We start from the raw sequence: 21,501 nt of genomic DNA, 5'->3' as shown, positions 1-21,501 counted from the left end.
GGTACGGCCAACCAGAGTCGTGTGTAGGTATGCTTAACATAGAATAGCCTTGATGCCTCGATTTTGATGAGGTATTTTTATTATTTGGTTTTACTACTAATTTTTATACAGTATGATTTTGAAAACTTGTGCTCAAAGTTTGACTGACAAGCGGAAGATTCCAGCTGCAGCACTTAGAACTAATGGTAGGAGATATCGTCACGTGTTGCGCTGTAAAATGTAACTCGCGGATGAAACAGTCCCAAGTAGTGAGTCTTCCCGCAGTGCTTCGAACGATTTACCCGAGAGGCTTCAGCCATTGTTGATTATCGGTGAGGTGTTCCAGGCGGTGTTGCTGCATCTCAATGAGGGTATGGATAACATCGCACGGGACAGGGTCACTGGGTATCAAGACAAGAGAACAATGTCGACTCTGATAATTAGAGGACAAGCAATTCGAAGCCCTATGGAGCCTGTTGTATAAAAAAAGAAACATTCTTAGCCAGCTTTGAAACACGACTCACTTGTCGCTTCACGATCTGAAATTTGCTTCGGATCGAGACGGTAGCACGGAGGTAAACTGGGAAAGGCGCAGGGTATTTCAAGTCGGGAGAGGAATTATCAACGGAAGAAACCACCCAATCAACGAAAGGGGCTGTGCTTGATATTTTTACCACCCAAAAAACAAGGAACAAATGACAGAGACGGACGTTACGTGTACATAGCAGACGCTGCTTCGGTCTTTGGGCTTGGACGAGGTGTAGCTGAGAGGAAGAAGCTCACGATCCTGACAGGTCTCAACGGTCGTCTCCCTCGAGCCAAGTTTCGGGGGGCGTTTTGTTCCTGCAGCTTAAAGTCTAAGCGCAGGCGATCAAAGCACGCTAATCGTCACCAGTCTCCCACTTACTGTACCCAGCAAAAGCTCCTTGCAAGATCGCGCCAACAACCATCCGTCGCCCACGACTCCCTTTCTACCACTTCTTGTAGTTCCTCCACGGACGATGCTCGCAGAGAGATAGCCCCCGACATGACTACCAATGGTCCGTACCGGAATAGAGGCCAGTCGGCCGCTGACCTGAGCTGTCAGAACTCCGTTCCGCCAGAGAAGCCCGATACTGAAAAGCAGCCTCATACCGTTAGCAACGGCACCCAAACTCCAGACTCCTCTCCCATAGACGAAATGGCAGGCACTATTCTACCAGATCGTCGCCCTTCAGCTACTGCTTCCAATGGCCTCACTGTGCAACCCTTCTACCCCCATATGCATCGAAGGCCGTCTGCGCCGATGATGCCCCCCTTCATGGTCTCTGCACCAGGAAAGGTCATTGTTTATGGGGAGCATGCAGTTGTCTATGGCAAGGTTGGTCATTGTCAATTCAATCACGTACATCAGAGCTAAAAATCTGCGCAGGGTGCCATTGCAGCCTCTATCTCGCTGAGATCCTACCTCCTAGTTACTTTCCTCTCAAAATCCCGCAGAACAGTCACACTCCGCTTCCCGGACATTGCGTTGGACCACACGTGGAACATTGACGATCTACCATGGGCGGCGTTCTCCCATCCGAAGAAGAAGAAGTACTACTATGACCTTGTCACCTCCTTAGACCCAGACCTCGTTGCTGCTATGCAGCCGCACATCGTCACTGTCTCCTCAAAACTCTCTGAACCTCAACGGAAAATCCACCAAGCCTCTGCCGCTTCCTTCCTTTACCTCTTCCTCTCCCTTGGCTCCCAGAAATCCGCACCATGCNTATATACTCTCCGTTCTACTATTCCAATTGGAGCTGGCTTGGGTAGTAGTGGTAGTATTGCTGTCTGTCTCAGCGCCGCGCTACTCCTTCAAATACGTGCCCTCAGCGGTCCCCACCCTGACCAGCCACCTCAGGAATGCTCTCTCCAGATTGAGCGCATCAATCGTTGGGCCTTTGTTGGCGAAATGTGCATCCACGGCAACCCCTCTGGTGTTGATAATACGGTCTCAGCCGGCGGCAAAGCCGTCTTTTTCAGACGAGAAGACTACAACAAACCGCCCACCGTAATCCCACTGCGCAGCTTCCCCGAACTCCCTCTTCTCCTCGTCAACACGCGCCAATCACGCAGCACCGCAACCGAAGTCGCCAAAGTCGCCGCCCTCAAGGCCGCCCACCCTGTCATCACGAACCACCTCCTTGAAAGCATCAACCACGTCACCGAATCCGCCTACTCGCTCATCACCTCACCCGACTTCGACCCAACCCACCCGGCCTCGCTGCAGCACCTCGGCGACCTCATCACCATCAACCACGGCCTGCTCGTGTCGTTGGGCGTGTCGCACCCAAAGCTCGAGCGCATCCGCGAGCTGATCGACCACACGGGCGTCGGCTGGACGAAGCTCACCGGCGCGGGCGGCGGCGGCTGCGCCATCACGATCCTGAAGCCGCAGCCGGCGTCGTCGCTGCGCGCGTCGCCCAGCACCGACTCCACCGACTCCTTCGACTTCGGATCCGACTCCGATGACTCCGACTCGTTGCTGCCCTCGGCCCGCACAAAGGCGCCCAGCAACCTCAAGATCCTCGACAATCTCGAGACCGCCCTCGAGGTGGAGGGCTTCGAGAAGTTCGAGACGATCCTGGCTGGTGATGGCGTAGGCGTTCTTTGGCCTGCTGTGCTGCATAATGGAAATGAGGAGGAGGGCGGGGAGGAGATTGACCAGGAGAAGTTTCTGCGCGCGAAGGGGAACGAGGGCATTGAGAGGCTCGTTGGGGTTGCGGGGACGCGCGGACGTGTGGCGAAGGAGGTGCGCGAGGGGTGGAAGTTTTGGAGGCCTTGAGCGCGCGACTGTTTCGTGCCCCTGAGTAGGAGAGGTGTGGGGGGCGGGTGGCTCTGAAGAAGTGTCCACTCTGGAAAGAGAAAGTAAAGAAATAAAAGATATTGTCGCGTGGGCACGCTGGGAGGGACGTGAGGGTTTCTTTCATCTAACGTTGGACCGCGTGGGGTTTTTGTACGTATAGTTACTTACTTAGAACGTTAGTAATTCGTGTTTTTTCCTTCTAAGTTTTTCTGAGCGCATCCACGTAGGCGTAGATGGGTGTATGGTGGGTCTTCTCTTTATTTTTTTTTCTTTGGTTAGCTCTGGCTATTGGAGGAGGGAGGAACGAGTGAATATGCTTGGAGTGCTGTAAAATATTTGTTTGCGTTAATTTTTCAGATGCGTTCTACTTTCTGGTTTTCTGGTTTGCTTTTCTAGGTGCTGGGGGAAAAGTAATAAGACATGCTGCATTACCACTACACTAATTCAACGTCGGTTTTATTGCTCTATCTGCCATTCCACCTCTCTCGCCTACAAAGGGAAAACTCGTCCTGCTCACCACCACGCGCGAGGAGGCATCGAAAAAACCAGAAACCCGCAATAACGTCAGCGGCTGTCTAAAATGGCCGACAAGCCGACGCATCAGTATTTTGGCCTCCGTACCTGACAGTCCGGAGCCGCTTAGCGCGTACTTGTAAAACAAAGCCAAGTCCGGCGCTGCGGAGCGGATTTGCATGGCAGCCACAGGCGCGTGTCTCGGACAGCTGAGCCGTATGGGCTGCTCTCGTTAGTTCGAATGCTATGCTAGGCTAGCAGAGATGCGCAGACGAACCGGAATAAGTATAGTTTAGGAATACCGGAGTATAAGTTGTTGCTTTGTCATCTTGCCTAGATGTAAAGTCCGTAGAATGTTCGTGAGAAGGATTGGTGAAACGATGGCGTGGAACTGTGTGGTTGGCTATGGCGGAGTGCTGGGGGAAGGGAAGGACGGAGGAGGAGCAGGAGTGTGAGTTAGGCAGTTGGGTGCTCGAGCGTGCGAGCGCGGGCTTCGAGGACGTTTTGCAGATCTTGCGAGTGCGCAAGGTAGGCGCGCTGCAGCTTGGTGAGGTGGATGGAGAGCTCGGCTTCGAGATGGGCCTTTCTGTTGAGGAGGAGCACGAGGCGCTGGTTGTGCTGCTCGCGGATAGCGGCACTGATTGGGTGAGTTAGAGGTGTGGGCAGATAATGGCTAGAGTGAGGGGCAGATTGGTGGAGAGGTAGAGAGACAGCAGAACGGTGTTTGGTAGATGACATTGAAGCACTAGCCAGGCGACTGGAGATGGTCAAGTAGGTAGGCAGGGGACCCACGCTGATTTCTTCTGCTTGTCAAATATCATCACGATATTGTTATGCGTCTTCTTTACACGGTCATCGTGAGCTTTGAGAATGGCGTTGCGTTGAGAGGCTCGTTTGGCACGGGTCTATATGGAATGATTAGGAAGTCGTTCAGAATATCTAGTGTTTCGTTCCTCTTTTTAATACAATTGAGATTGGCGGACCCCAATGGATAGAGAAGGGATTGAGGTAAAACTGATGCTACATCTACAATGATAAGAAGACCATACACCTCCAATTGAGAAAGAGCAGGTCCTGAAATGAACGATGACAGCGAGGAAACCAAGACTTACGTTCTTCACCATATTCTGGATGACCTCTGACACATCCAAATCTTCTGAAGCTTGCAAATTGGCTAACTCATCATCCTCCTCTACTTCGTCTGTTTCCTCTTCAACGGCCCGTTCCACACGCTTCCCAGATTGAACTGCTTGATGAACGCCCGTCTTCACTGCCGTCTTCTTGACGGTAATCTGTGAAGGATTCATAGCTACACAGCTGTACAGCGGTCAGTGCTGTATGTTAGTCAAGAGCTTAGCTATGCAGTATCCACAGCAAGACACCTTTCGTGCTGCGATGGCCTTGAAGGTGGAAAGCCCGGTAAACTCAACCCCAAAGGAGCTAGCCGCCTACATTCGCCAGTCCACCGCCAAGATTCCGGCACTCCGTCCCCACCACCTCCGCAATCCCTCCAAAATTCGACCTCCAAAATTTCCCCCAGCACACACGAAATACCCCCCCGCCAGCTACACGCCGCACATCCACCACAATGGGTCTCAGTGCACCGAAAAAGTAGTCTCCACCCTCCACTCCCCCTTACCAAACCAACTCCCCCCCAAAACCCAAACCAGCTCCTACCAGCTCTCCTCTCCGACCAACGCTAACAACATATCCCCAGCCGCACCAAGCTCCCCGACGACCCAAACAACACAACCTGGTCCCGCAACACCACCCGCTTCGGCCACCGGATCCTCACCGCGCAAGGCTGGACCCCCGGCCGCACGCTCGGCGCCACCGCCGCGCCGCACGCATCGCACTACACGGCCGCCAGCACATCGCACGTCCGCGTGCTGCTGAAAGATGACACGCTAGGGCTCGGCGCCAAGCGGGGCGAGACGGCCGAGACGTTGGCGCTCGGGGCGTTCGAGGGACTGCTGGGGCGGCTGAACGGGAAGGGGACGGAGGAGGTGGAGAGGGAGGAGCGGAAGCGGGGGGACCGCGTGCTGAGGGTTTTTCAGGCGGGGAGGTGGGGCGCGGTGGCGTTTGTTAGGGGGGGGTTTTTGGTTGGGGAGAGGATTGAGAAGAGGGTTGGGAAGGGGGCGGGGGAGGGAGGGGACGTGGAGCTGGTTGAGGAGGGAGGCGGCGAGGAGGGCAGGAAGCGGAAGCGGGGTGAGGAGGATGAGGATGCGGCGACGACGGACTCCCAGCAGCCGCGGCTGAAGCGGAAGAGGCGGAGCGCGGACCTGAAAGCTGCTGCGGCCGCTGCTGCTGCGGCTGGAACTGCGGCTGGAACTGCGGAGGACGAGGAAGAGGAGAGTTCGGCTAAGGCGAAATCTAAATCGAAGTCCAAGTCGAAGGATAAGGACAAGAGGAAGCGGAAGCGAGAGGCCGCCGAGGAAGAGCCCTCCCAACCAACCCTCTCGGACGAAAAGGCCGACAAGAAGCGGCGGAAAGCCGAGAAGCGCGCGCTGAAGGAGGCAAAGAAGCCTAAGAAGGCGCAGCGGCGAGCAGAGAAATCAGGCACGGTCTCGTCCACCACCACTGTTGCTCCCTCCCGCCAATCCACGCCCTCATCCTCAGACGACGCGGCGGAAAAGTCTCAGAAGCAGGAAGCCGCAGTGTCTGCGAGCAAGCCCGCCCTTAGCTTCGCGGGTGGCAGGCATGCCGTCAGGCAGCGCTATATTCGGCAGAAGAAGATGGCGTCGATGGATCCGCAGGCGTTGAGAGAGGTGAAAACCAACCGTTCTCCACGATTTCGAATCCCTGTCTTTACTAACGTCCTGCCAGATTTTCATGGTGAAAGCGTAGACGTGAGTAAATTTATTCAGCATAGCAGACGGCGTTTGGGATTGGTTAGTACAGAACGCGGCTTAGCGGACTATATGTATAGCATTTAATAGGTGTTAGCTTCTTGGATAGCATAGAGTTACTATATTAAATTCACTCCACCGAGCCTCTCATCGCCTTTAACTGCCTCAGTTCCCCCCTCACACGTCAATGCACATTTCGAATATTAGAGCAGAAAACTTCCGTATTGGTGTCCCTATGCTAAAACGGCGGGTAAAACCTAGCACTTTCACTTCCTAGCTTACATGTATCCTCTATTTTGAGCCTAAGCCGGGCCCAAGTCCAAGACCCTCAACCCTTTTATTTTCTCCGCCCCCAAACAGACCAAAGAACAGAAACAGCCCAATCCGCTCATAAGGCATATCAGAACCGCCACGCACTTCGCGGCTTCGAACCAAGCAGTCCAACCATCGGGCCCTCCGTCCATCTCCCTCTCCACCGAGAAGCAGGGAGAGAGAGGGCGCCAGGGAAGTGGCCAATGCAAACGAGCGCTATCCATAATCCCATGCAGCGCCACAAATCCCACCCCCACGCTCCCCTCAAAAAAATATAAAAAGAAGGTTAAAACAGTCCAAGCAAGCCAAACACTACACGTTCCAAACACCATACCCACCCCTTTTCCACTCGACTCCAACCCAAAAGCGCACCAGACAGCGCCGAACAGAACCAAACCGAACCAACCCAACCCAACTCAACCCAAACCCACGAAGCCTGATCCCCCAAAAAACGCCCAAAACACCACCCCCTACGCTACCGCTCATACCTCGGCAACTCCATCCGCGCCCCAGCCTCCGCCCCACGCCCCAGCAACGCATCGTCGTCCTCATCTTCGTCCAGCACCGGCGCCGAGGGCGCCAGCACGGCAGCCGCAGGACGCCGCACTGCGCCGCCGCTCTCCTCGCCCTCGTCGTCCGGTACATCCTCCGGCGCGCTGCGCTCGAGCTCGAGGCGGCGGCGCTGCAGCTCTTGCTTGTCGTCTGTCGGCGGCAGCAGGGGCGCGGGGTGGGAGGGGGAAGAGAGACCGGCGTGGGGTGTGTAGCTAGGTGCTGAGGTGGAGGGGGGTGGTGGCGGTGATCGTGGAGCGCGAGAGGGGTGGTCGAGGGGGGTGATGGTAGAGGAGGACGAGGTGGTGGTGTGCGGGGCGGGGAGGAAAGACTGGGTCGACGGGCTGGCGAAGGGGCGGGTGTCGTCGTCTGCGTGGGGCAGTTGGTGCGGTGGGGCTGCTGCGCGGTAGGTGAGGGATTCGTCTGGGAGGTCGGGGGCGGAGGGGGGGAGGACTTGTGGGGTCGTGGCGGCGGCGCGAGAGGGGTCTGGGGTCGTGGGAGGTTGGCTGGGGAGGAGGCGCGCTTCTGCTTGGCGGAGGCGCTCCTTTTCTGAGAGCTGCGATTCGGGTTCCGGGTTAGGTGGTGGGAATTGCGGATGCGGTAGCGGCTCTGCAGTTGGATGTCCATAGTTTTGGTACGCGTTCTCCGGGTAATAGCCCTCCGGGTACTCTCCTTGGTTCCCTTCCTGCCCATAGTATTGACCCTGGTAGTCGTAGCCGTAATACTCCTGCTCAGTAGCAGAAGGGTAGTAGCGTGGGTCACCTGGTGCCAATTCGATCTGATGAACGCCCTGCTGCATTCCTGGCTCAAGTTCCGGCTCTTGTTTCCTTTTCCCTTTCCGATCGCTATCCTTCGTGCCAATCATAACCTCGAAAACACAAGTAACGACGCTCTTGTCCCGTCGTATTGATTCCGTGTCAATGAAATTGCCTCCCCAAGCAGACATTATGCCGCGGACGGGGTCTTCAAATCTACTAGCCGCAGGTGCGGTACCCAATGCGGTGGGAACATTAACGAGACCGGAGCTTGGAAAGAGCTTATCGAGTCCGGCTAGTTTGCCTTGTAGATCAACAACGACCTCTACGTAGTACTTGAAACTGATCATGGCGCCTGGAACGGATGAGATGGTTGGGAAAGCCTCCTCCGGAACTCGTACAGATGCCTTGACTTCTGCTGTGAAGGTTCGAGGGTCCACGAAAAGCGGTGCGAATGACTGGGCGAGATCCTTACGGAACACATGGCTTGACCCAGCTGAAGATAATGATAATCCTCCTAGACCTGTCCTAGACCTTGGATAGTAATCTTCAGAGTTTGCCTTGTCTGCCTTGTTGTTTGGTACCACAGGTAAAGCTGGGTGCATGTCCACCCTAGCTTGCCGATACAAGGTGATGATAATACCGTGGAAACTTCTGATATGTTTTGTATGATTGACTGAGATTTTGACAGGAATGTTGTCTCCTCGAAGAAATCCTGCCTTCAGTAATTCAATCGTTGCAGTGATTGTTTTCTCTTTTAATGATGTCTTGCTTCCATTCAGCGTCCCGCCGCTATCGCCTGTACTAACGGACAATCGCCCGGAGTCGACTCCCGAGCCAGTCACATTGCTGAACTGGCTGTCGAAGCTGACGTCGCTCGGTGCCGGGCTTCCAGGAGCATGGCTCTCCTCTGTAACACTACCCAACTCTGGGACCCGACTATTCCGGGAAGCTTCAGCACCGTCAACGCTTTGCTGTGGAGAGTCCGCAGGTGTGGTTCGCTTCTTGGCATTACTCCTCGCTCTTGATCTTCGGAGTATTGGTTCTAGTGATATGACCCTAGGTTTCGGTTCGAGAATTGGAGCGATATCAATCGTTTCAAGTAGGTATACTTTTGTGTCATGCGTCGTCGTTGGAGAAATAGTTGTTGGCCGCGTTAATGTCGCAGACAACATGTACGAAATCGTGCCGCGTTCAAACTATAGTTCACCGAATGATCAGCATAGAGCGCTTTAGGAAGTGAGTAGCAACAGGAAAGAGAAACCCACATCAATGCTACTCGGGAGACCCTTGCTTGGAAATTCCTGCTCAAAATTAAAATGATATACTCCTTCTCCTAACCTCCCTTCGCCACAGAGGACGGATTCGTCCTCGAACAGCGTAGCAAAACCATTACCAAAATAGCTCCCAGTCTTTCTCCCCTTTCCTGTCCCTACACTACTATTATGCGCGCGAAACCCATCCCCTGGTGCATTCGGATTTTTGAAAACCTGGACGTATCCGTGCAGTGAAATGACAAGATGGGTGATCCTCAACGGCTTGACGACCTTTAGGACAACGCTCCCGGTGATGAGATCTCCCGGCGAGTACTGGCAGTGCGGGTCATCTGGCCGGATATAAAACTCCGTAATACTCCGCGTCTTGGATTGCAGCGGTGATTTTAACCTCGCAAGTAGTGACCTGCCGGGTGCCGATGTCTGTGAGGAAAGCGAAGCGCGTGCCGGACTGGAACTCATGCTATTTTGTATCGTTCACATCATGCGGCAACCCGCGTACAGTACGTTCAAATACTGGCTTGGGCTCCGCGTGTGATTTTTACTCCACAAGAACCTCCAAAAGTATGATGGTGTGGGTTTTATTGGGTCGGGCGCGTAAGGAATTGAGTGTTGATGTGTTATATAATAAGTCGCTATGCCCGAAAGTCCAGGGTGGGTACTCCGGGCAAGGTTGTACCGCTAGGGCTGATGCGAGTCTGGGCAGCTGGCGCCGCGGAACGGCTGACTGAATGGCAATCAGGCCAAATTTATTTTGGGCGGATGGCTAATGTTAGGACTTTTGTTTTAAGCCCAAGAGTTAGTGAGGGCGGACGTGGTAGCTGAGAGTTTGGAGGGGTCGAGGACGCGCAAGCGTAGCAAGTTCTACTAGGGCGTGTTACGAAACTGAAACGTGTCGAACGGACGAATTAACAGCTAAAACGAATATGAGCGACGAAGTTTGGGAATGGGAATGGGAATGGCTCTGTGGCGATTGGAAAGTTCAGACTGACAGGAGTTGGTTCCGCGTGGGTGGGGATGGGGAGGCTGTGCTCAAGTTCTAGGCCTAGGCAAATGTGGTAGAAGGCACTGGGACTGGCCCAGAGTTCCCATGATGCCCGGGAGCAACCAATTCGCAACGGGGAGGGGCAGCGCAATGGCGATGGGTTGTATAGCAGCGATGTAGGGCGATTTAGAGCAGTGTAAGATTAAAGAGCGGACTCACGATCTGATAGCGGAGGAAGGACGTTAAGGTTGCCCAGAGAGATGCTGAGCATCGGGCGGTTCTTGGCTTGCCAAGGTGTCTTGCAGGCCAACAAGCACGCAGCAATGACATGGGCCGACCGGCAGGCGATTGGGCTAGAGGTTTGGGCAGTTTGGGCGGTTTGGAGAGCCTGGTGCTGACCGAAGCGCAGTCAGGGGCTGAGTTTTTATCAGATGGAAGAAAACGATGTAGGAAGGCCTTTCAGCTGGGAGATTTTTGAAATGGGTGGGCGGGCGTGAGATGAGGGTAGTATGCGTGCACGGCGTGGTAGGCTCCACAGGTGCAACCCCTAGTACAAATACGAACCATCGCGAAGCTTAGCTTGCCATTATTCCGTGGTGAGGGAGCCAGCCGCCGGCTGAAAGACGCAAAAAAGCAAGGATGCAAATTTGCGCAGGGCTCGCTCGCTGGCCACCACATCCCGCACACACCCTGCACATATACACAAAAGACGTAACACTCATTCAACATTCACTCACGTACACACACATATCAGCCGTCGCACCACCTTTCCCGCACAGCTATTGGCCCATCGACATCGTGTCCAGAGCCCTGGTAGCATCTGTGACGGGATTTGCGGACTACCGTACTGCTGCAGCTTTGGCCTCAAGCTTCTCAAGCGTCTCTCGTAATTCCAATAGTCAGCGGAAGCTGCCGGCTAGAGGGCATGGATAACACTGCGGAGTCCAAGGTCCATCAGTCGGGATTAGGCAATCATCCACGGGAGCGCAGTTGACATGTGTTTTGACTGGAGCTTGACCGGAGCTTGACTGGAGCTTGACCTGGAGCTTGAATCCCCACAGCTGGAGACGTGCAAAAACAAGCCCTTCCGCCAAGCACGGCTTGTTCCCAAATGCAAGGGTGGGAAATGCTTGAAAGGAGCGCAATCCTGCCCCCGGTTCTGACGTAACACTACCAGTACAATCCCCACTTCTAATCACTTTTGTGTACACCGAATCCCACTGAGACGCCGTCTTGCCGACTAAAATACGTAGATCTGTATATTGCTCAGGTCATTCATTGCATGTTGTGCACATGATGCAGCTCCATCCTGACTCGTTTCTATATAAAACTGCACAGGGATGGCGACATTACGGTCCAATCAGCTCCCGGCACCGGCAGCCCTCCTCTCCTCCGCCGCCTCTGCGCGCAGGTGTCGCCCTACTTCCATCTCTAACAATCCATGCGAGACGCCAGCCTGCCGTCGGCGTGGCTTGCTGAACAGGCAATTCCACAGATCCTCTTGCCCTACAATCTCCCCATCGCCTTTCTTCCGCAACAACTTTCGCAGCGGAGCTTGCTGCAGCTCCATTGAGTTCGCTGCATCAATGGCGTTTTCTTGCAGCGCTGGAGTTGCCGTGCCAGAGCACGAGCTGCTCGCAAACTCTTTCTGCCTTCTGCCCATGTGCTCCAACCGTCGAGAAACAGATATGTCGTATATTGCCTCCTCTACTGTCTCACTAATCAAATACATGTACACTGTCGTTGGCCGTTGCTGTCCGATCCGGTGTACTCGAGCTATTGCCTGAAGTTCGATGGCAGGGTTAATGAGTGGCTCGCAAAGGAAGACGTGTGTCGCGTTGACCAGATTCAGCCCCGATGAGTCCGACTTTGCATCCAGTAGGAAGCATTCAATACTGGCATCTTGACGAAACTTCTCAATGCCGTTTTTATCCTCGATGCTGCTGCACCCGATCTTAAACTGTTTCAGCGCCCCTCTCAGAACTTCCAGAAAGTCCCGAAACTGTGAGAAAATGATGGATTTGGCACCTGGGTCGTGTTCCCGTATCCACAAAATATGTCTGTCAGCACGTCAGTCGGAAGTTTCTCGGAACCGTACGCCTCTTCACATACCGTGCGATGGTGTCAATCTTGGTACCGAAAGACCCGTCAAGCTCAACAGCTTTAATTTCGTTCATAACGGCGCTGCTAATATCCGAATATATTGAACTGTGTGATGTTGGGGAAGACGGCTGGTCTGGAGTTTCACTTTGATGGCTCTCCTCTTGTGCCTGTATCTCCTTTGGTTTGTAGGTAATATCGTGGAAGTCAGCCGTGGCCAGTTTCCGTTTACACACCTAACAATCATCAGCTGGATCTTCCGAACGGCTCTGGTAATGCTTACCGGGCAGTTGCGGTGCTGATGCCACCACAACCGAATGCATTCCTTGCAATACTGATGTCCGCAAATGGTGAGAACCCCGACTTCAAAGTCTGCCTGGCAAATCACACAAATACGCTCGCCTTCTTGGTTGTTTTCGTTCCTCAAATGAAGCAGGAAACGTTTTTTGGTCCTGAAGGTTGCCAGACGACGGACAGCTGATTCTTCCTGGACACCCTGAGCTTGGAGAGTCGCAACATCCAACTCCTCGTCCAGTTCTTCTCTCCACGGAGTAACCGTATCCGAGATATGTTGGAGTTGACGATAGAACTCCAAGCGTTGGTTCATTGTCGTTCGGAAGAGCTCTTGTTCTCTCTCCAACTCAGCGAGCGCTTTGGACTCTGCACTGGAGATTTCTTGAATCTCGCTCAGTTCTCGCTCAACAATACCAAGTTCCATACGAGCACGCTCATTACCACCATCAGCTTGCCATTGAAGTGTGGTCACCGAAGATCGTGCAACCGAAATGACACCTTTCAAAGAACTGTCCTTTGTAGTAGGCTTGAGCTTGTCGCGAATGTTCATCACCTTAAGCATGAGTTCAGGGGCATGACCTTCCCCATCTTTTGCCTGTTGACTCCCCAACTTCATCTCGTGATCAATGAGCTCGTTGCTTAACCCAGTAACAGCAAGATTCCTATCGGCTACGATCGCCCTGAGCGCCGCAATATACACGTAAAGCTCATCCTGCGCTTTCGTGGAGTCCTCGTATTCGTCTCCTGTGGTCTCTTTACCCTCATCTTCATCAACTAGGGGTAAAAGTAAAATATTAACAACTTTCTTACGCCATTCGTTAAGTTGGCTGGCTTGCTTATTGAGGACATCACTGATCCGGTCCATCATATCAAGAACTCTGCGGTTCTCGATGCCGCCGTAATCTTTGAGTTCTCGAATATTGGATATTTGGGCAAACAACCTAGACTTGATCTTGGAATCGATCCTCTGGATTTGTCGTTGAGCACGGGTATGGGACTCATGTAGAAGTTCTTTCCTGATTGCTTTAGCTTTATCATAGAACTCCGTCTCCAGCTTCTCTAGTCGATGGAATTCCTCGGATTCAGGCTTAGTAATATTTTCATTTGATTTGATCTGAAAGTACGAGGTACCAACGAAGAAGTTGCACTGGTGCTCCAGTTCTAGTGCTGATCGGAGACTTTTACGAAGTGCGGAAAGACGTCCGGCTTTTTCAGTACCTTTCTCTTCAGCATCTGAATTCTCTCCATCGCTTGGCATTAAGGAGGGATCCCCAATGCCACTTTCTGAGTTGCTGATTCTCTCTTGCTCTTCTCGAAGCTCATTTCGACAATCCTGAACGAATCGGGATGCTTCCGAAAGAGCAGCAGAATAGACCTCAAGCGCCTTTTGACTACGATTCTCATCACTTTTCACGTTAGCGATGATGTGGCCCCGCAACAGCTGCGCGAGGAGCAACTCCCGTTCCTCTGCTTTTAGCAAAGTATCATTCTGCTCTATCATCACCTCTAGCACTTCTTCCACCGTGCGTAGAGGTCCGTTTTTGCGACCCAGTGCTTTTCGGTTCCTTCGGCCTACTTGTGCATGAAGGCATGTCTGGCGCAGGCGGATAAGCCATTCTCGCATTTTTTCAACAATCGCAGGATCATGGGGATCCCACTCGTCCGTAGTCGGTGCTCCTTCAGGTGTTAGACAGCAAGCCTCACACATCTGTCTCATTAACTCGGAGTAGTTCTGTTCCTCGATTGCCGTGAAAGGTATGGTGATGACGACGCGCTTTTGAGGAGGGAGCCGGAGCTCTTGACGGATCTTATCTTTAGTATGGCGCATGGCAATGTGCCCAAATATCTGTTTAAATGTGGCTATTAAAAATTAGCGTGTCTGCAAAGCAAATAATCTCGACATTCGGAGATGTCTCCATGAAATAATCACCCTTATCTACTCTGCCCCAGAGTGTCTTTGAGCTACAATACGGTTCATAACGTAAAAATATGAGAAGGCCACGTAAATCTCGGACATCTTTTCTCAGAGGCGTCCCTGAAACAGCCCAAGCATTGCATCGAGGAATTAGGCGAGCCACAGTAGCTGCCTGGCTGACCCCGCTTTCCACCATTTGAGCCTCGTCAAGACAAACTCGCCACCAGGATATTTGTACCAACGGACTTCGACGAGGCTCATGCTTTTTGGGGTGACGGAAGTTTCGGTCCGGAACAATATTGGCATAATGTACTTCCCTAGAAAGAACACTGTATGTTGTCAAAACCACGTCATATTCCAGCAAATTCTCAACCGATGCTGCCGCATCATTCGATTTAAGAGCCGATTCTGAAGGAAGGCCTTTGTAGTGTAAGACTTTCAAATGAGGAGCGTGGGTGTTGATTTCAGTCTTCCATTGCTTGAGTATCGAGTTTGGTGTGATGATGAGTGTTGCCCCGGAAGGAGTCACCGAAGTGCCGGAGTAGGCGTCGAAAATTGGGCTTGAAGTAGATTGACGGTTATGGAGACACATGAGGGCAATAAGCTCAACGGTCTTCCCCAAACCCATTTCTTCCGCAAGAATGCCACCCCGTAATGCTCTCTGGGCATCCCATATAGAATTAAAGTCTGTCACGCACAATCCTCTGGTATGGCTGACATAGCATGTATTCCCAGTAGCATCCTGCATCTTTCTAAAGGACGCTGGAATGATAGCATTCGTAGATTCCGGAGCCTGGATAGGTGTCAATGCATCTTCGCCAAAAGACACACCCTCTCTTTGCAGCAGCCAGTCTACAGCCCTCTTCTGAAATGGGTAAAGTTTGCAATTGATTGCGCCGCTCTGTATCCTGGTAGAGACTTCACGGTTTGTTGGTGGCACATGGACATTTTCATAGAAATCTTGGAGTGACCATCCAGAAGTGTCCTGTGCAGAACCACTCGAGAAATATGTATTCAGAAGTCGTAGTTCCTCCTGTGCTTTGGCACTTTTCGGCCCTTTTGTATCTATCGCCGACACGCCAACAATCCATCTGATCTGAGTATCAAGTCGAAAACAAGGGCGTCCGTTTCTTGGGGGGTATATGGAGCATCGAGAGAATGCTGTGTGAATCGCTCCAGAACGATTCTTTCCATTTCGCCGCCCTGAAAACGCCTCAATATTTTCAAGATGTTGCGCAATGTTTCCTAGCGAATTAGTAGTGGCATGCAATAAGAGAGTAGAGGATTGGTATGCGTCGGTCGATAGGGAGATGGCGAAGCGGCTTGCGGAGCTGCGTGTAAACGATTCAAGATAGACTTCGAGAGGTTTCACGCTTTCATCCCAACTACATGAGCGGAATAGTTCTTCATCAGGAAAACGCTAAGATCTATCAGTAAATCCAATGATCCATGTCAAATGTGTGGCTCACAAGATCTATGGAGATATGGGCAAGAACCACGCTATTTAAGCTCTCGAATGAAGCTGATGAACCTGCATCAACCGAGGTTTTGCTGTTGAGTCGTCTCTTCTTCGGTGGCGGGCCTTGAGCATCTGTTTCGGTACCTGCGCTTTTCGAGGTAAAGAAGCTGAGAAATGTTTCTAATGAATCAGAGGATGGGTTAGATGTATCGTCCAGGGCGTCGCAGAACTCTGCGTTTCGCACTTCTGCGACCGCACGGAGTGCCGCCATGATGTCGGGCGGGTTGCAGAAGAGTGGGAGGATTAAAGATGGCGGAACGGGAAGGACTAAAGACCACCCTTAGCGACGTTAGCGAGGTTCAGGGCTGAAGCCTGACCAATCGGGCAACTTCGAGTCACCCATCCCTCACTCTAGCGATAACTCATTGTCATCCTCTTCTCCTAGCCAATCAATACCGGACGATGGACGCACCTTCACGTGGTGTCCGGTGTCTAGTATCTATCACTTATTGGAGTCGTGAACCGATTTGTATTGAGAAGCTAAGACGCAGCTAAGACGAGCCCGAGTGGACGATAACACAGGCGTTCACGCAATAGGGGGAGAGAGAGGAAGGCAGTCTCCCATCAGTCAAACGGATCAACTCGAACGCGTCTACCGGCCTACACGAATACGGCTGATCTTAACCCGAATGCCTTGAACCTTGGCGCTTAAAGACTATGTCGTTAACGACTTAGAGGATTGGCCGTTGTACTATGACGGTAGCCTACGACAAGAGAAACCACGTTTTGGTGTTGAACACCGTGGTTTTACTCCTAACCTCGACCACGCGTAGATTGCCATTCTTACGACTCTTACTGTACACCATAGGTGGAGACCTCGACACTACTACCCGTGGGAACCCCAAGGCGTAGTTGGTACACAAAGGCTGTTAGGCAGTTATGGACGGGCTATCCCTTAACCCGCCGAGTTTGTCTCAGCATGCTCAGACCAAGAAACCGATGAATATCCGCAAGCTAACCTATTCGATTGATCCATCTGTTCCTTAGTCTGAGCCACTTTAGTAAGCTTTTAGAAGCTAAGCCGCTCTGTTTATATAAGGTAAACCATTAACTTTAACGAAATTAATGTAAGCAACCGCCACGTCTATTATCCTGTAAATACCTACGTTAGAATCGCCTTAATTAGCTCTCTAATTAATAGATTTTCCAGAACTAACTGCCAGCCATAGGTGCATCTAAAAGGCGTTAAAGAAACCCCTCTACTTTATCTAGTAGGAGCCAGTCTTCTTAAGCTTTTAACAATAAACTACCTTCTCTATCTACTAATACCGCTAGAGGATTAAGAGATATAGCGGATATAGTACCTAAGGATATTAGCGGTCTTGTCCCACCCCTATTGTCTCCCCTATTGCTATCCTCAGCTTAAATACGGTCCTTAATAGCCCACTTACCGCCACCAAACTATATAGATCCCCAAGAGGATAAAGAAGTAGGAGTTAATAAAATACCCGTAATATCCGCAATATCCGCAATATCCGCTAAGAGGATATCCGCTGTAGAGAAGGTCCGGGCAATTGTTAACCGTTTTAGGCTATGGTAGATGTCTATAGGAGACCTAGCACTTAAATGGATTATAATAGCTGAAGGTTTACGCAAGGCACTAAAGAAGAAAAGAGTAAGGGAGCTCCTTAGTAAACTCTTAGAGGATGCTGATATCCTAGATATCTATACTAAAGAGATGGAGAAACGCGGTATAGTAGGTGCTAGTATTACTCTTACTATCTAGGGAGAGCTTAAAGAGCTAAGGGAGAAAGAGTTACTATTTGGCGGCTTTGACTAATATGTGGATATTAAGCAGCTTAACCTTAGGCAGCGCTATTAAGCTATAAAAACTTACGCACCTATACTAGAGCATATAATTATAGCATATTAAGAGGGTTGACGTAAATATTCTCTATATAAAGGCCGTGCGGTTCTAATAGCTTTTATACTTATATTTAGCCTTTTATAAAACTTTGTAAATTATATCCTACAGCTGTTAGGGATGTATCTCTAAGCTAACGGCGTTAAGCGCCGTGTGCTTTCTGTGCTCTATGGGCTTAGATTAATTAATAGTTATATTACTTTAAATTAGTAGAAGGAGCGGGTAGCCTAGGAGTTAAGGTTTAGCCTATAATCTCCGCGGTGCGGGCGCACACTAACCTATATATAGGTGAAAATCCGTTTAATAGGTGCCGCTTCTAATACGATTGTTATCTATAATAACTTTAACTACCTCTAATAAGTTTAGTATTAAACACTTAGGGATACTAGAATGTTCTATTCGCGTATAACTAGCAAGCTTATCTTTAGCGTATATATACCTAATAGTGGGCTTTAATAAAGTATGCTTTATACGGATATCCTAATTAAGTTCTTAGATATTATAGAGGCTCCGGGTAATCTATAAGACGAAATATAGAAGTAGATCTTAATAGCTTTAATTTATAAAGCTATTATAGAAGCATACCTAGGCCTTAATGTATTACTTAGCAAAAACCCGCGGTTTAAACATCTATATATGCCTACTATTAATATAATACCCGCTGCGCGGATATTTGGGCTTAACTTAGGACCTATTATAACTGGAGAGGCTTCTATATCTAAAACCTATAGGGTACTAAACAATATCTTTCTCTATTAAATAAATCTATAACGTACTAATAAAGTATTTAAGGAGCAACTGTTTCTAATCTATAATAATTAAAAGACCGTAAAGCTTATTTGGTCGTGTCGGGGAGAATGTATTAAGTTAATATCCGCCTATAATAGCCTATGTTGGGCTTTGCCTATTCTAGCTCTTTGGCACTTAAAGCTGAACTACCTATATATAGTTATACGGTATTACTATGGTAGTAAGTAATCAGCCTAAGAGTACTCTACGCTGTATACCTATATAAACCACCTAGGTTAAAGGAATATCCTAGCTAAGCGCGCGCTGTTTTATTATATAGAGGAGCTAATTCTCTATAGCTTTGACGCTTATATTATAGCGTTGCTTTATACTTAGATTAAGGACTCCTGTAATACTAAGTCGCCTATAGATATTAAGCAGTACCTTAAGAGTTTATCTCCGCAACGTCTATTAGCAGTAGTTAAGGATATCTATATAGCTATTTTCGGTTAAGAAGTCTCTCGGGCGGCTAACTATACTAGCTAGCCTACGGAACCGTAGCAAAAGGGTTACCCTAAGTAGGCTAGCAGTACTATATCCTTATAAATACTTCCTAAGCCTGCTAATATAGAGTTTCTAATATATGTCCGCTTCTTATAACTAGTAGAGATGTATAAAGTCCTTAAGCACGCCATTAAGCTTACGGATATCGGCCTGCTTAGCTATGTGCTCCCCCGCATCTATATTTATTTTATAGGTAGTTAGAATAAGAACTATCTACTAAAGATATTATATTTCTTCTAGTTAACTTTAATAGATGCCTGTTCCCCTAAGCTCTAGTAAGCTATCCTAGCGAATAGTCTAGTAAATAACTGCGGTAAATAGAATAGTTACTACCCAATAGATCTTGATAATGAGTTACTTAATAGGGAGCTGAAGTAGCTTATATACGCTTATAGCAATTTAATGTTTAACCTAGACTCGCTCTTCCGCTAAAGTATTTATATAACTAATTATATAGGGCCACTACGTGCAAAGTTTAAGATTATGTTTGGTGAATGGATATCTACTTAATATACTATTAAATCTACTACGGCGGATATTTAATTACTTGTTAATGCGATTGCCGCAGGCTCTATTATTTGCCATTAGGCACGGCAAGTAAAGATAAAAGCGCCGCCTCTATTATAACTAGGCATCAAACGGCTTAATTAATCTGCCCTTAATGAGTTTAATTCATAGCTAGGCGGTAATCTTTCCGCCGTGTTTGATAAGCTTAATCTCTATAACGATAATAATGAGTTAGATAGCTTTGTACTGCCTACTAACTTTGCTTAAACCCAGCTTTAACCTACGTATGAGTTGCTTAATAAGTAATATAAGATATTAGCTATAAGCTACTACTATAACCGTTTAATATCTGCTATAGTTAGTAGCACTAGTATATATTCCCAAGTAATTAATATTATTAATTAATTAATCTATTTAGTTCCCGGGCCGCGCTTACTAGGGGTATAGAGTAGGAGGGGGAGGGGGGGGCGTCCTAATAGATATTAGCTACTGTGGTTGCAATATCCGCTTGGCGAATATAAGGTAAACTTACCTAGTATTAGCTAACCCCGCCTAATATTAGCCAACCTCGCCTAATATTAGCCCGCTATATACTAATTGGCGTTGCCGTTAATTTCCTATAGTGCTCTTCGTATACGTTTACCTTTATTTAATCGCGTTAACCGCCTCTGTGGTACTAATAAAGACGTATTTAACTAGTAGGTTGCTAGTGGTAGAGATATATCTAACAGCTAGTATAAGGGTAATAATGGAGGAGTAGGAGCTAGAGACCTAAGAGTTAGCGAAGGTATAGGTATATTCTCTTCCTAAGTTATTAGTAAGAGGTCTATAGCTAACTATTAACTAGCCTGTAATATATTAGCGCTATAGCGAGGTGCTAATTACTATGGCGCTGATATTTTAAATCTCCTATCTAAAACCTATGAAGCCTATATAAGAGCTTGTGATAAGCGCTTATCCGCAGCAGCGTGCTGCTCTAATGCTTAGGAAAACTGCTCTGATATCTGTATAATTAACCCAGAAGGACCTAAAAGTTGCCCTATTTCTTTCTATTTCTACTTTTGTTCCTTATCTACTAAAAGCTTAATAAGGGACGGAAGCTCCTTACTAAGGATATTGGGATCCCACTTAGGTATTGCTTGCCTTAATAATACCGTATTTAAAACTTACCCTATATTACAGAGGCGATAGAGCTGCTTATTTAGTATAACGCAATTAACTATAGGCGTTAATAGTGTATCCTAATACCTAGCCTCCGCCTATTGCGTAAACCACTTTTATATATTACTTAATATAGGCTCCCGGCGGGTTTTTGCGATATCTATACTATAGCTAGTACGGATATTGTACTCGCAATCCGTAAATATTATTAGGTTATAGTTACTGTAATATAAGTCTTTACTAATAGTAGACTGTGGGTTTCTATAGTGTGTAAGTTATATCTCTTGTAAGTATACCTAATCCTTATTAACTAGCCGCCATAGGGTAAACGGCAGTTTACTACGTAACTGCGCATTAGTTAACCGCTTCTTTAGGCGTAGGGTCGGTATAATAAGCTCTTTAGGTAGGTATACTATAGAACTACTAGGGCTTAACCTATACCCGCTTCTTATATTTACTAACTGCTTAGTACTAACTAACGCTATAGATGAAGCATCACCCGTAATATCCGTAGTCTCTACGTTTTGTCGCCCGCGGATATTATTATGCAGCGCGCTTACGCGAAGATCGCCTATATACTAAGGTTGTATATGCTTAGAACTACCTAATTTATTATAAGGACCCTACTAGCGGCTCTTAACTATAAAGATTGCTTTGCCTAAGAGGCCTTTTCCTTAGCCTACCCGGCTAAACCGCTGTATTAGCATATTACAGGATTTATAGCGAGGCATTCTATATTAGATTGAACGGTAAATATCTAGGATATCTGCACCGTGTGCTACTACATCTAATATAACGAAAA

The 21,501-nt window shown here is 49.2% G+C and overlaps 5 protein-coding genes across 5 annotated transcripts; 2 read left to right on the top strand and 3 right to left on the bottom strand.

The window, feature by feature from the left end:
- The first annotated feature begins 594 nt into the window (after positions 1-594).
- Positions 595-3,280, top strand: K441DRAFT_693461 (mevalonate kinase-like protein). Its single transcript, XM_067652653.1, has 2 exons — positions 595-1,339; positions 1,391-3,280. The coding sequence occupies exons 1-2, from the start codon at positions 1,007-1,009 to the stop codon at positions 2,786-2,788; spliced, it is 1,731 nt and encodes a 576-aa protein (XP_067508210.1). The 5' UTR covers positions 595-1,006; the 3' UTR covers positions 2,789-3,280.
- A 211-nt stretch (positions 3,281-3,491) lies between these two features.
- K441DRAFT_653999 (uncharacterized protein) lies at positions 3,492-4,729 on the bottom strand. Its single transcript, XM_067647626.1, has 4 exons — positions 4,435-4,729; positions 4,115-4,227; positions 3,600-3,959; positions 3,492-3,545 (listed from the first exon to the last, which is right to left on the bottom strand). The coding sequence occupies exons 1-3, from the start codon at positions 4,627-4,629 to the stop codon at positions 3,779-3,781; spliced, it is 489 nt and encodes a 162-aa protein (XP_067508209.1). The 5' UTR covers positions 4,630-4,729; the 3' UTR covers positions 3,492-3,545; positions 3,600-3,778.
- Positions 4,730-4,910: 181 nt separating this feature from the next.
- Positions 4,911-6,318, top strand: K441DRAFT_603805 (uncharacterized protein; the record flags this gene model as incomplete). Its single annotated transcript, XM_067645319.1, has 2 exons — positions 4,911-4,933; positions 5,040-6,318. 2 exons carry the CDS (start codon positions 4,911-4,913, stop codon positions 6,256-6,258), a joined length of 1,242 nt encoding a protein of 413 aa, XP_067508208.1. The 3' UTR covers positions 6,259-6,318.
- A 640-nt stretch (positions 6,319-6,958) lies between these two features.
- Positions 6,959-9,523, bottom strand: K441DRAFT_542858 (uncharacterized protein; the record flags this gene model as incomplete). The annotated part of the gene is made up of 2 exons (XM_067642712.1): positions 6,959-8,986; positions 9,056-9,523. The coding sequence occupies 2 exons, from the start codon at positions 9,521-9,523 to the stop codon at positions 6,959-6,961; spliced, it is 2,496 nt and encodes an 831-aa protein (XP_067508207.1).
- Positions 9,524-11,134: 1,611 nt separating this feature from the next.
- K441DRAFT_603801 (uncharacterized protein) lies at positions 11,135-16,104 on the bottom strand. The gene is made up of 5 exons (XM_067645318.1): positions 15,825-16,104; positions 14,371-15,775; positions 12,430-14,300; positions 12,159-12,382; positions 11,135-12,106 (listed from the first exon to the last, which is right to left on the bottom strand). Exons 1-5 carry the CDS (start codon positions 16,083-16,085, stop codon positions 11,407-11,409), a joined length of 4,461 nt encoding a protein of 1,486 aa, XP_067508206.1. The 5' UTR covers positions 16,086-16,104; the 3' UTR covers positions 11,135-11,406.
- Between the last annotated feature and the right edge of the window lie 5,397 nt (positions 16,105-21,501).

Source organism: Cenococcum geophilum (assembly GCF_001692895.1).
Source record: "Cenococcum geophilum 1.58 unplaced genomic scaffold K441scaffold_6, whole genome shotgun sequence".
Classification (NCBI taxonomy): Eukaryota; Fungi; Ascomycota; class Dothideomycetes; order Gloniales; family Gloniaceae; genus Cenococcum; species Cenococcum geophilum.
The sequence above is the reverse complement of the archived record's forward strand: the minus strand, read 5'-3'. Positions and strand labels throughout refer to the sequence as shown.